The sequence below is a fragment of the Bradysia coprophila genome, unplaced genomic scaffold, assembly GCF_014529535.1.
Source record: "Bradysia coprophila strain Holo2 unplaced genomic scaffold, BU_Bcop_v1 contig_94, whole genome shotgun sequence".
In the NCBI taxonomy this organism is placed as follows: Eukaryota; Metazoa; Arthropoda; class Insecta; order Diptera; family Sciaridae; genus Bradysia; species Bradysia coprophila.
In genome coordinates this window covers 6,886,124-6,901,316 of record NW_023504022.1, presented here as the reverse complement: position 1 = coordinate 6,901,316, position 15,193 = coordinate 6,886,124, and the positions used below count along the sequence as shown (strand labels likewise).

At 34.2% G+C, this 15,193-nt stretch overlaps 2 protein-coding genes across 2 annotated transcripts in view; both read right to left on the bottom strand.

The window, feature by feature from the left end:
• The window catches only part of LOC119085176 (protein turtle), a 215,078-nt gene extending 201,090 nt beyond the window's left edge, over nucleotides 1-13,988 (bottom strand). The window contains exon 1 of the mRNA XM_037195478.1: nucleotides 13,261-13,988. The gene's annotated coding sequence lies outside the window, so the exon portion shown is untranslated. The remainder of the gene's footprint in view (nucleotides 1-13,260) is intronic.
• LOC119085512 (post-GPI attachment to proteins factor 4-like) lies at nucleotides 950-2,239 on the bottom strand. The gene has a single exon (XM_037195927.1). It carries the CDS (start codon nucleotides 2,237-2,239, stop codon nucleotides 950-952), a length of 1,290 nt encoding a protein of 429 aa, XP_037051822.1.
• Nucleotides 13,989-15,193: the final 1,205 nt, after the last annotated feature.

Genomic DNA, 15,193 nt, shown 5'->3' with positions numbered 1-15,193 from the left:
CCGATCTCCGCTGTGCTGACCACGCAGTACTGACCACGCAGTACTGAAAACGCAGTCCTGACCACGCAGTCCTGACCACGCAGTCCTGACCACGCAGTCCTGACCACGCAGTACTGACCACGATCACTTTTAATTGTCATTTATATTGAGGAGATGTTTCTACGGCAGAGTTGGATCGGTTATCCGAAAAACCGAAAATTTCGGTTCGGATAGAACCGAACCGAGAATTTCGGTTCGGATTGAACCGAACCGAAATTTTCGGTTCGGTTTGAACCGAACCGAATACTTCGGTTTTGTCGTAAAGCAATATGAAATGAAGGCAGACTCGTCAAAATTGATTGATTTCATTATGAACTAAACAAAAAGAAGTAAATGGAGCAATTGCATGCGATTTTTGTGAGAAAACGAATTTGACAAGAACTTATGAGATTTTCAATTCTCAATAAAAGTATCATGCAATTGCTCCATTTACTTCTTTTTGGTTAGTTCATAATGAAATCAATCAATTTTGACGAGTCTGCCTTCATTTCATATTGTTTTTCGACAAAACCAAAGTTTTCGGTTCGGTTCAATCCGAACCGAAATTCTCGGTTCGGTTCAATCCGAACCGAAATTCTCGGTTCGGTTTAATCCGAACCGAAATTTTCGGTTTTTCGGATAACCGATCCAACTCTGTTCTACGGAGGTCGCAAATAGTAGTGAAATGATAAGAACAATTTGCTGACGATTAAGTCTAGCGAATCATAGTTGAAAAGAAATTTCAACTCATCACCAAACATGGTACCTCGTGGCCAGTCTGTGGTAAAGCTATCACGGAGTGAACACAGCAGGCAGGGGCTCTAGATAAAATAGGTCCTGGAGCGAGTACGAATAAATACGGCTAATGCTAAGCGAACAATTTCTTTCTTTCTTTTATTTGGAAGCATTAACATTCCTAAATCACCCATCGTCACAGACCAACAATTAAATTCGAGATCTCTGTGTACAAAAAATCATAAAACAGAAAACTTCGTGGATCTTTATCCGAGGTGAGTGTGGAATGCATACCAATATGTCTGACTAAATTGGGCTCAACGAGAAAGCACGGCAGATAGTTCATTTCAGCAAAATCACTCAACGCCAAATCAACGCCCAAATGACATCGTTCACATTCCGACGATCGTATATATTTAACGATCTCGGTTATCCATTTTGTTGAATACAGTACAGTCTGCGTACAGCATCCCCGGTCGGGCGTAATGTGATAGAAAAACGAATGTAGTCGTCGCATCTCTAGAAATGTTTGTCTAGTCATAATAAGAACTAATGCCAGCAAGAACAACGATCCGACCATCGAAAATGATAAAATAAAACGGAAATGAGGTTTCGGTTTTACTAACGCAAGACACAACAATCCGAAGGCACCTGCGCCAAAAACAGCAATCCAAAATAATTCAAAGATTTTGCTTTCTTCAAATCCGAATCCGCCCCATATCTCCGGATAATACAATTTTATCCATCCCCAACGTTTAGGATCAGTCGTCATTGAACCACGTAACGGTTTGTGCTCGACGCGATTATCCAGTAAATAAAAAATCTTTTCGAATATTCCGTTGAATGCAACAGCGTCATCTTCCAGAACCATTAAATACTTCGGTGAACTCAACTTTAGGATTGACTCTAAGCAAAACGCATAGTCCAACGATTCTTGTGAACGACTGTTGACAATACCCGATACACCTTCATGAGACTCGTTGCCATAACGCAGTATAGTCGGAAATTGTTCACTGATAAGCGAAAAATCAAGTTGCTCGTTCGGTTTTCTATCAACGTTACAGATTACAATTGGTACAAAACGTTCTCTCTTGTCTTTGCTATCACGCAATGCAAACTTCATTTCTTCATCTAACGCCGCAACCACTTGCTGCAAGTAATGCGGCTCACAGTCAAACTCTCTACCCCTGCACTGTTTTCTTCTTTTCGTTATTATCACAGTCACCATTGTTGCCGTTGGCAGGTGTTTCGTGTGCACATCTTTATTCGTTTCACTATCAATACGTTTCAGATATCGTTCAGTCAATTTGTACCGATCGGCATTCAATTTGTCCACAAATTTCGATGCTCTGACATGAAAATCGTTTGAGTTAGAAAAGAATGGCGAGAAAACCCACTTCTGAGCCATAAGCGGCACAATAATTCCGAATGTGATGGCCCACACCAGGACGGTTAGAATGATGAGTCTTCGTTTCGTCCAACGCATTGTGTATGGACTAATTGCAGTTTTTTTGCACGACGCGACACGACATACTCGACCAAAAATAATATTTATTTTGGGAAAATGTTTGACGAACTTATTTTCAGCAAGACATTTCGAAAACTACCTACTCTGACTGAAATTCAATGGAGCTACTAAACGTTACCAAATTTATCGGTCTGTAAGATAAGATAAGATAAAAAAAGATAAGACGAAATGATACAATTTGTTGCATACGATAGCGTCATCGATTGTACTCTTTGGAACGGAGATAAGGCTGTTTCGCTCGTTTAATTCAATAAGCAATTCTGACACAATAACAGCGGACATCATATCATGATAATTAATAATAATTAAAAATCTTCGTCATCCTAGTGCTACACTTGTGTAATGTATGAATTATAGAAAAGCAGCTCTCTAGCAACCGCATACACCTTGTTGTAAACACATGAGGAGGCCTAAAATCGAAAAGTATCGGTTTGCAAATTTAACTATTCTCTATTCGTATTTTGTAATTAAGGTGTATGTGGTGCTGCTTTGGTTATAGCTGAGTGATTCGCAATCAAATTTGCATCACCCTTTGGTTGGTTGATGGGATTATTTTCATTCGCAGAATTGACTACAGTCTGAAGTGTTCTCTGAAAATTAGATTGATTTGATGTATATCTCTGATTATAACTGATCTACTACCCGCATGTACCACTTTGAAAATCGTTCCAACACTGAAACAATTCTTCGGACAGTCATATTTCGTTGAACTCATAATCAGACAAAGATCGATGACTCATGATTTCACTTTAATTTGACCTACAATCATTAAATGAATTTCTTGTGTAACAGCTGTTTATCCGCCAGCTGGTGTACCACCACATGTAGTTACTTATTTGAATAGTATGTTGATGAATGTATAATGAAAGAAAGATTATGTTGAATCCGATGCTTCATTGACTAAATCAACACCTCTCGAAGTAAAAGTATTTTCGTCAAAAAATCATAATTCTTTACAACTAGATGTGGATCCATTACTTCTATTGTACAAAGAATCACCTAATATTAAAGACAAAAATTTTTCCATGCTATACGTGCGTCGAAAACCATACTTTTATCCCTCGTTATGTAAAAGACTATTGCTACTTGCACCATGCGGAAGTTGACCATTACAAAGCAATTCGCTTCCTGGGAAAATAATCCATTACATGCGGACTATTTTCGGTTCATTTTTTTTCATTTTACCAGTAGTTAAGCAGAATAGAATAGATATTCACCTCTTTCAGATGGTTATATCATTTGCTATCGACAAGTACCACAAAATAAAGGATTGATTTTCGCCAGGGTTGCTAAAAGGTAAAATGAAACCAATGAACAGCTGTGCCTTGGTCAGGATCGATCCCCGGATGGAACAGTTCAAATTTTTCTGTTTCAAACCTAATTTTCAAAATTGATGATATTTCTAGCTGAACAAATCTTGAAACTAATGAAGTAAAAGATTTTGTATGGAGCGGTTGAAAATATTCAAAAGAAAACAAATGGTCTAGTTAGTTGAACTCGTAATTTGAAAGGTTAATAACGACTGAAACTTTTCCATTTTTCCTTGGTAGACTTTTTTTTCTTCTTTTTACCATTTTTGTCACAATTTCTTAAAGCAATTGGATGTTGCTTTGATAAGGGGGTGTATAGTACGACGTCGATAAAAATGACATAAAATCGAAATCGAATTATTGGAAACTTAAAGTTGCCACAAAAGTCCAGAAATTTTTGTTTTCTTTTCAATTTCCTTCAGTTTCATGAAGAATGCCATTCCGTGAACCCAATTGAATTGAGACATTGTTTCTCTTTTCCGTGTTTTTTTTTTACAATTAAGTAAAGAAAAAATCTTTTTGTTTTCCTATTTTAAGATTAATCGAATTTTAAGTGCTTCATGAAACGACGACAACCAGTAGCAAGTAGCACAGGAAATAAAACTATTATATCGAGAGCAAAAAAAATACATAGAGAAGAAGAAGAAATCTTAAATACAATTTTCAACAAAGAAATCTTCACAGCAAACTTTTGTTGATTGTGTACAATGTACATATACAGCACACATATTTCTCTCTCGGTTACATTCTTGTACTTGACTGTTCCTTTAGCTATTTTATGTACATTGGAAAAATAATATACCAAACGAAAAAAAAAGAGTAAATAATAATATGTACGTACCAGTAACAAGTAAACTATACGTAACATGAACACATTACAGCATTCAGCATTCATTTAATATCGAGATTGTAATAAGAAAAGAAATGTAATGCTTGCTTATACCAAATCGAATGAAAATTCGAATATATATATAACTTCGATAAAATATATATAAATAAATAAAAGGCCAGTGCCCTTCGACATAAACAGCACGATGGTCTCTTTGTATCATCTCGCTTCATCATCATCATCCTTCCTACATTCTTTGTGTATGTACTGTGTGTTGTTCGAATTGCATTACTAAAACAATTTTATTTATTTATTATAGATTCGAGTTAAACGGGACTGAATACTGAATCCTTGCGTTCCCAATTTCCAGTAGTGAAGCAATTTAAAATTCTTTGTAATATCAATAATATCCAGTCGAATCCAGTCAAAGGAGGAGTGCAGACAGTATGCATTGTTTTTCCATTTACAATACACAGCGTGTGTGTATGCACACAGTGGTATTCGAATAATTTCTGATATTAATTCTCTCACATTGCCGGCGGTTTGGTCTAATACAAACATCTGAACTCTCGTACCGTGTACGACGTACCTATATATTATGAAGTTTAAGCAATCATCTAATCTCCAAATAAATAAATAATTTATTTTAAATGAAATGAGACTTGATTTATGTGCGTCGAGTGACCGTTTAGGAATAATTTTTCGTTTTCTGAATTATTATATTCGTTACATAATAGTTACTTATGCACCAAGACTCGCATGCTGAAATATTTTTGCACCAGCGGTCGAGGCGAAGCCGATGTTGACAAGACATCGTGTGCGATACCAGCATATCATATGTGAGCGTACAACGTTTTATTCAATTCTGTGACGTAACGAACTGTTTCTATGCTATACTGTTAACATTACACTGACCACTGTTACAATGTGAATGTTAGCGACAACAAGCATCGTTAACATTTGTATTTCATCAGGCAGTGGAAAAAGTTTTCAGAATTTGAGGAGACTAGTCTTAACTTGATGCATGGACATGTTAAGCGAATCATAAGAAAAATGTAATTGTATTTTGTATGTAAAAATGTGTTACATTTTTCTTATGATTCGCTTAACATTCACGTACATGCATCTCAGATGATCTGTGACTAGTCTCTACGTGACAAATTTTGACGATTATTGTTATTGTTAACATTTGCATTGTACTTTAGTCCTTTGGGGTGTTTAGGTTTTTCGACGAGCCTCCACACATAGCGGATAAAATATTCTATCGTTTCAAAATATCCCTTTAGTATGAATATAAGACATCACTCAAAGTTTCGGCTTTTTCTAGTGTTGAAATTACAATTACAAAGAGACAAGAAACCGTTTCATTCCGTCACTGAATTGCATAAATGTATAGTAAATGATCAATGCTCGTCGTACCCAGCTATTTCTTAAATGGTTGATTGGCTTATATACGTACATTATCATAAAGAGCCTCGATCTATTAATGTACCGTTTATTATGACAACGATTCGGTATATTAGTTTTCATGATTGTTGTTTCAGACTTTTAAAATTAAATGCATCTCTCTTTCGGTTGAAATGTTTCATCGGTTTAATTATTTTACTTGAAAAGATCGTCATGTAAACAAAGGAAACTGATACATATGCTCGAATAAATAAATTGGACGTAAATCACTAACGTATATTGCGTCCATTTCCTTCGATTGAGACTTTATGCAACTCCATTCTCGTTCGTTCAAGTGGAAATGAATATTAATGAAAATGTCCGGCTAATGTGTGTACAGGAGATAACCTGATAATTGGACGACAGTTTAATGCATGCTAATAAAGACTTGGAACCATTTCAACTCGTCCATGACTAAGAAAAGCGACTGTTAGTCATAGTAAAATTGAGCATACAAGGAGTGGACAAATTATTCATATCTAGGAACGGCTGCTTTTGTATAAGAAAATGAGCATTGTAGCGCTTGTTTACCTTATAATTAATCTTCTCGTTCCGTTTTTTTAAGGAAGACGTTATGTTGTAAAAAATACCGGTTAAAAGACTTATATGAAGTACTAGATTTGTACAAACTTTACGTTTTCTAACACTTTACGTCGATGTAATACGAAATGGTGAGTTAACCAACCACCTAACAGCGATTTCATTTTTTTTTCTGCATCAACATAAATTCTGCTTTTCGCACAATGTACCTGAAAGCACACCATCAAACAATTGCCGAAGTGTTGTAGCGACGACTAAAGTTAGTTACGTACAAAGGGGAACTATTCATTAATATTCCTATATTCACCAAATATTGACTCAATCGGATAGTCATATGTTATCGACAACGACATCCAACATAATCGTTGAAGTATGGCTTAGAGTTTTCTTATACAGTGAAACGCATATTGAAACAAATGAAGTAGTAGATTTTGTATGAAACATTACGCGATTAAACTAAAGAAGTACCAGATTTAACGGTTCAATCGATATCCGCTGTAAACTGTAAAAAGTTAATTTTCTTTTTAAGATCGTGCTTGCAGTTCTTTCCAAACAAAACAAATAAATAGTCCCAATTCCCAATATCGAGGGTACGTGCACTCATATCGTTTTGTCTTTATCATATATTGAAACTTATGAGAATTTTATGTAAAGTGTGGAAGTCGAGGTGTACTGTTGGCACCGCGAAAAGCTTATAATATTCATTTTCATAAAAGTAAATTTCAATTAATTCAGTTCTCTATTATGCTATGAATTGGATATAAACGCGCATTTGGATTAAAACTTACTAATGGTAAGAAAATGGGGCTTACATAATTAATGTATAGTATGTATAGGTACACCCATTCCATTTTTAATATTCTCTTTCCGAAATAACAATAACAACAATTACGTTTTCGTCGGTGAACGGTGATTATTTTTGCATGAACATGATCTGATTAAATTTCTTTTTCGTTTTCAAAATTCGTTTGGGTAAATAATTAAAATATCACGTTTCTTTACGACGAGTAAAAAAAACCGATTTCGACGCAAACGATGAATTCAATACAAAGAAAAAAAATCTTTTCTCTAATAAATCGGTAATTAATTTTTAAACATTTCAACTGCGGCCTCTCCTGCTCTGCTTATTAAAAATAATTAATTCGGTAGATATTCCGAGCAAATACAATAGGGATATCAACTTATGGCATCCGGATAATAATTTTGGGCGAACACAATAGGGATATTAACTTATGCATGCAATTTATAACATAATTTGAACAAAAATGTTGGGAAGGAGGATAAATTTGAGTTATGGCAATTCAATATAAATTGGAAATTGGAATAAGGAAGAAATTTTCGTGACGTCATAATATATGCGTTTGGCTACCTCATTTGACTTACTTGAACATATTTCAACATTTGTTTTTCCCATTTTAATACGGCATTACGTTGCTGTCATGTCGTAATTACTAAATAATTGTAAGGAATAATCCCTCACCTACAATGCGACTGTTAGGTATGTTTCAGTTCTGAACATATTTGAGATATAGAAGTCATTGATGTTCTCAGACAATTAATAGTGTTTCCAGTTTCGGATATTTTGGCGCAAAATTTGAAAACACCTTAGCGAATTCAAATTTAGCGCCAAAATATACGAAACTAGGAATCACAAGAAGCGGGAACATCGACGACTTTTAAGCTCATAAATCTGAAATTGTGTTTTCTAAAGGTGAACAAACTGTAATAAACCGCAATAGATTGGTTCCATGCTTTCCCTTTCGTATGCTTAAGCTTTAATTCTATTTAATAAAATGTAGTGAATCGCGTAAACAAAAGAAGTAATAGATTTAACGAGTTCATAGTAATAACCGTGAAGCATCGTTTGTATGTGGTTGAATTTACTCAATATTCTTGCTATGTACAGGCTAGAAAATGTCAACGTCATCCATAATCAATAAATTATTTATAGGCCAAACATTCAAACATTCCAGATTATCATTCGTATTTGTACACCTTTCGGTATGATGAAAATTGAAGAAAAAACATTGTTTGAAAATATGTGACACCCAGCCCAAAATCCAAACAAAAATACTTCTACGTCAACAACGAAATTATGATGAATTAATAAATAATTTCACAAATAAAAATTCTCAAGGAAAGTATGAGAAATATTGTTAATAGAGGTCTATACGCAACATTCCAATTAACTATAAGTAACGGACGGTTAAGCAGTTAATTACCGAGAAAAAAATGGATGAACATGCGTTGTGCGTTGAAAGTTTTTTTTTAGTTTTGTGAATGGATAAAACTAACGAACTAAGCTAAAAGCATAATAAAAACTCGGATTTCAGTTTATCGTCACGTAACCTCTGTGGAAATGATTTTTTTTTATCTGAATTTAATAGTTGATTAAGTCAAATGTGACTGTTTTTGGGAAGTAGTCCTTTTCAAATCTTTATTAGTTCAAAATCTTATCGCAGTTTTTTCCCGCAATGTACGGCGAGCCTATTTTCACTTTTCGAAAATGAAAAACTTTTTTTTTTACTGTTTAATGCGAAATTGAACCAAGTATTAGCTTTGGCTCAGCGATTTCGGTAATTTCCGGTTTTATTTTTAAAATTGTGAATCAGGAAATAATGAACAGCGCAACCCAATTCTTTAGTCCTATAATATTCATAATTTAGCGGACACATATTTTGTTCGAAATTAATTAAAATAATAAATAAATTGAATATTTAATACCAATCAACGTTTTGATAAATCCTCGACACAAATTGCTATTTATATCATCGGCATTTAAATACAATGAATGCGAGGGTAGGGTCACAAATGTGTGCACAAATGAATCAAATTCTGCATATAACGTCAAAAATGCAATTCGACAGTGCCCATCAGCACAGAAATTCACAGATCAGCGATCCAAAGTTCAGGGCATTTTTTTGCGAAATGTCTGTGTTCTATTGATTCGTGCAGAACCTTTTAATAGAGAGGCCGTAGCCTCAACATGCAGAATCTGTTACTAGAGACACAGCTCTCACAAACGAATAATCATATGTTATCGACAGCAACAACAAAAATAAGCGATTCGCTTCGGTTTATTTAGTCTTATATAGGAGTAAAATGAGTGGTTTAACAAATGAAGTAAAAGATTTTGACATGACAAAAGACGTCACAGATTTAGTGCGTTTGCCATTTTTAATTGGTTGATGATTAAAATCGATCTACTGATCGGATGCAGAGTATAGTGAGATTTCCGAGTGAGTTAAAACTGTCGGGAGTCCACATTTCCAAGCTCCATAATCTCATTATCCGAAATAAATATAATGAGCCAACTAAATTCCAGGATGGTACGCTAAAAAAAGCCATCAGTAAAAATGTATTGCATAAAAAAAGGAGAGAATAAAGAAGAACGTTTTCCGAAGCCCTCCAACCAACAATCTTGCTTCCGAGTGTCTAAAAAAAATATTTTTTTTAACAGCCTCATGCGTCGGCCATTCTTCTTTTACCTTTTTTTATTCGCTTCTTTGACCATTAACCATCAACATAACATAACTATACATTCAACGTGTTTTTACAGTCGATATAAAAATTCGATAACGAACGAACAAATAAAATGAAAAAAAAAAACATCCGAAACCTGAATGGGGAAGTATGTGTATTAAAAATCGTTACAGCATTTAGATACACAAAATTGTGAACTTTGAAGCGATTTTTTTTTTGTACACATAAAATTTATCGCAATAGAATGCATAAGTGTCTGGGATGAGCGCAAAAAAAAAGTCGTGAGGCACAGGTGTAAAATAAGAAAGAGGAAAAAAAAAGAACAAAAAACATAATTTTCAGTCTTCCCTATTTTCATTTTCAGTTTCTTTCTTTTTCTCATTTTTTTTTTCTTCGTCGGAGAGTGTTAAGTTTCCCCTTTTTTTTCCTTAGATATTATTTCGCCTTTTACGTAATATCAATTTCAATTTGATAAATTATCAACGTGATTTCAATTTCTGGTAGTAAGTCTGTATCTAGATATAGATGTGTACAGTACATACAATGATGTGCGACGACGTTGGATACAGAAAAAGCAATAACGTTGAATTTGTTTTGGATAATGTGACGAAAAAGCTATTTGAAGAAAATTTGATTAGTTATTTGGGGATTTTTTTTCCCTCGATTTTCGTTTTTGTTTATAGATCGAATTTGGATGTGATTTTCGGTTAAGGTTGAATGAAAATTTTCGGTTGGTTTCAATTTCGAAAAAAGATGTTTGTTTTGCTAGATCTTGCCTATCCGGGATTTAGTAAATGATTTGTTCAGTGTACAGAAAAGAAACGAGTCCTGACCAGGCCAAGGTCCCAAGATTTTCTTTCCTCTTTCGGAAATGACTTCTTCTTCCTACAAGTTCAACAATCGGAAGAGTAGCACATTCCAAGATCCTAAGAAATACAATTTTTGTAATGAAATTACTTTGTCATCGTAGTGATACTTAGAACAGTACATCCTACATCAGCAGAACATATGAATAATTAAACGCTAATGCAATGAAATTTCATTTCTCTTATAAGTCACTAATGTGACACGTCCCGTTTCTGCAAAACTTCATATTAGAAATCTAACTATTTTACTGCGAGGGATCATCGACTACAAAATAATCCTGGAAGTCGGTGACCTCTCGTTTTGCTATAAGTTGCTCAGTGTCTATTTTTGTCGCCTGTAAGAGGTCCATTTAAACTCACATTTGAAATTCTTCCCACTAAAAAACTTTGTTTGTAAGAGATATTTACCGCGGCGATGATAGAGCTACCGTGCATACATGTCAATATTGCGTTAACATATAAATTGCTCCTAAATTTCGCTTGATAATGAATTAAGTGAATATGCAGCCGAAGAGTACAGAATTTTCAATTTTGAGAGAAGCAAAAACTATTTTATCTGAACAAGCGAGACAAGCTGTACAACAAATCATCTTTCCCTTGTATGCTGGATGAAGAATTTTTTCAGGTATTTTATGAAAAATATACAAAAAAAACTGGATAGGGTTGCATTGTAATAGTTTCCTAACTGTTATTCGGATAATTTAAAAATTCATCTGGTTGGCATGTAATAGGATACCTATATTGCATCCAACTATGCGAATATTTTGTTAAAAGAAAAGTTTTGCATCATCCAATGAAACCTAATTAGCGTAAAATATCAAGGTTTCATACGCCAATTTCCTTCATCCCTTTTCAACCCAAGTCATTCCACATGAAAGGAGCACGAAAATATGGCATTTGTGATGGTTCGTTCTGAGAGAAACTCTGACAGTTTTCACCAATTGTAGTTGGAGTATAGTTGGAGTAGTTGGAGCGGTAAAAAAAAGTTCGAGACAAAGTTGGAATCTCTATATGTTTTAACGAATGGAGTCATCTGTAAGCCAGAATAAGTAAAAGATGTTTTGTTAAACATCAGGTACTAATTTGAAGAAGAAAAGTAACAATTTTGACGATTTTATGGTTATTTAATTACTCATTGGAACAGTGCCACACTGGCCATACTAGGAATTTGGGCGTTTCACAAAGGGTATTTATATGAAAAATTTCAATTTATTGGCTTTTTGTAGATTGCACAGTCCTTTCCCCGAAGGACCTTTTGGTAGCCAGTCTGGCACTGTAAGTTTAAGTAGCGTTTATCGTATTAATCTATGAAACTACATTAAAACGTTCCATTATCAAAGCTAGAGTTAATTCAAATGTTTGAGCCCAATATAAAGTCAATCCGACGAATAGTACGGAAAAAATGGTCGAAAAACCGAACAATTTCGGCGAAACAAAGAACATTTCTCTACCAAAATGATCCCTGATATTAAATAGATTATGACTCAAATGAAGAATGATTCTCTTGTCGTAATGACTCTGGCACGAAAAATCGCCAAGTAGGTCAATGTGCCATGACGAGCAATTTTAATATCAAAACGTGGGACCTCTAACAACGACATTCTAAAAAAATTCTCAACTAATTTGGCGTGGCTACCCAACTGCCGCTCGGGAAATGCTGTGAGGTTAATAAAATTGATTTTTTGAAATTTTCGACCAGAACTAACAGTCGACTTTCGGTAGGGCTCATAAAATCAAAAATTCTTGGTTTCAAAAACTAACTTATGAAAATCGGTTGAGTAGTTCCAGAGCAGTTACTCCCTTTAATAATGTAACCCTCGATGTTATGCATAATCTGATCAATGTAGTAAATGAAATTCACCAAAACTGAATCGGTCTGACAATACCCATAAAACGTAACTTTATCAGTCAATGAAAATTTCAAGACAAAGCAGAGGAAATCTTAACCAAACCACACCAGCCATGACCGCTAAGATTATATTGCATTTCATCGAGTAAATTTTGTTGCAATTCATAAAAAAAATGGTTTTTGTAATAAAAAAAAATCGGTTAAAATTTGATATGCTTAAACGCAATCAACAGCTCAAGAGTCATGAAAAGTGTATAATATGTAACTTTGTTGTATGGGAACCCATCTCTTCGTTCTTGAATAAAAAAAAAACTTTTTTATGTTTTTATGTTTTTATTTATATAACTGGTTTTGAACCAGAAAGACTTTATGCGGAAGGTATGGAGGATGCATTGTAATCGATGTATGTATGTGTGTTGCATCTACATATGTGTGAGTAAATGCACATTGCATGCATAATAAAATAATCAACAAAAATGGCATAATATATGGCTCCTCTCATGTGCATATTGTAATAAACATAAACAGTGAAGACGTTAGCTTTTTGTGTCTATATATATCTCATTTGTTCATATGTATATAAAACACACGTAGCATTTGCAGTATATACAATAAAAAAAATGGTTAAATAAGAGGCACTTAAACGAGAAACTTACCTTTTTTAAGAAGTCTGAATTTATCCGAGAAATCCTAATCCAAATGGCTGGTTATTCGGTTACGATTGACCACAAACAAACACTTAAAACGTATTGTCTTACACTTAACCGGAACTGTAATTTACTGTTCCGATTCACTTAATTGAATTTTGGCGCTTATGAAATGAATCAAAAAGATCTGTACATATAATTCTCACTTACGGAAAATTTGTGTTAAGCAACACACGATATTGCAATAAAACGTTCAATACGTCGGGATCAAAAAACGCCGATCGATACAATTTGGTAATTTATTGATTTTGATGTTTTGTTGAATTGAACGTCGGACAAACAAAATGCTTTTTATGAATGATTTTGTGTGTGGGCAATATTCTGTCGCCTCTTTATCGATTTTCACTTATACAAAAAAAGAGAACAAAATAACAGCGAAAAAACCGCACTTACAATAGCATCGCTTCAAACAATATATTATTTTCAGTTATGAACACTCGCACACTCTTTTTCTTCAACTTTTTAACGAACTTGACCGGCGATTTTAAACGCGACTCGAACTTTATTTATTTATTTATAAAAGCACTGCAGGCCTCCGGATTCAGTACGAGAAATATCGTAATTAATATCAGATCCTTCTGAATTGTTCTATTTCAAACAATCAAAATTGTATTGGGAGACAAACAATTTTCTGTGCCGCACACGACCATATAATGTATGTCCTTCGAGGTGAAGAATCTGTATGTATCTGAACTTAATGTTTACACAAACGTACCAAAGAGCTCTCAAATACACAAGCAAAAAATTGTTTTTGGCTCTCTCTTCGGTTTGAACGTTTTCAATGAATTTTGAATGAACGCGCATAATTTTTTGTTTGTTGTTTTCTAGAGAGAACCAACCCAATGAAGTATTTTGTTTGGTTTTGCTATTGGTGCATAGATGTCGCTGTATGAATTTAAGTTAGGTTACAAACCATGTTGAGTGGTGATTATTTGTCAGTTTAACCGTTGCTGTTGCAGTTGCTTTCAATTTAGATTTTTCTTGTCAATAAAAATAAAGGACCACCAATGAAGGAAAATCGGCTTGTCTAATTCTACCAGAAAACATATTTCATGACTTCAAGGTCTGTCGTTACAAATTTCACTGAAAATGTGGAAGTTTTAAAATTTTGGTGAATATAACTTGGAGATGGATTCTCAAAATTTTATACATTTGACAGCAGAGATGGATTCTAAAGTTTTTTCAGTGTTGCTTTCGTTTTTATGTAATACCAGTATGAAAAATATTAGATTTCGTTTCAGAAACAAGGGACTAAATGACGTAGTTCGTACCCTTATTTCGGCTTACTACACTTGTTCAATTAACAAGAGTCAAACAAGTGTAAATTTTAGACCCATGCAGAATGGAGTGCAGAAATGGACCGACAAAGCCACCTTTTTGACCATTATTTTAATATTTTCGTACTTTCTGTTCCTTCTACTTGAAGTGGACTAGGAGAATCCCCAATGGAGGAAATGTTCTTGATTTGTATGTGATTTCCTATTTTCTTGTAATTTTCATTCAATACAGCCTGATGATACAAGGATCGACATATAGCTAATCAAAGAAAAATTAAAGTGAGCTAAACCTAGCAATTTACCATCCAACGGCGAAGAAACAAAAACCAACTATGCTCCTCTTACATCAAAAAGAATTTGTAGCATTCAAACCCAGAGCTATATTTGCATGTCTGAATGAATCACGCTAGAACGAATTTTCAGATGTCTTCGTAACGATTCCGTTAGCCTTTTCATTTCCACATTACCAGACGAAGTTTTTCTAACAAAAATCATTTACAAAAATCTGTTCACTTTTATTAGGTGAAATTTTGTATTCTTGACATAATTTACCATTTTTAGCGCTTTTTGCAAGTGTTTTCCTTCACTGACCTCAACATTTATCA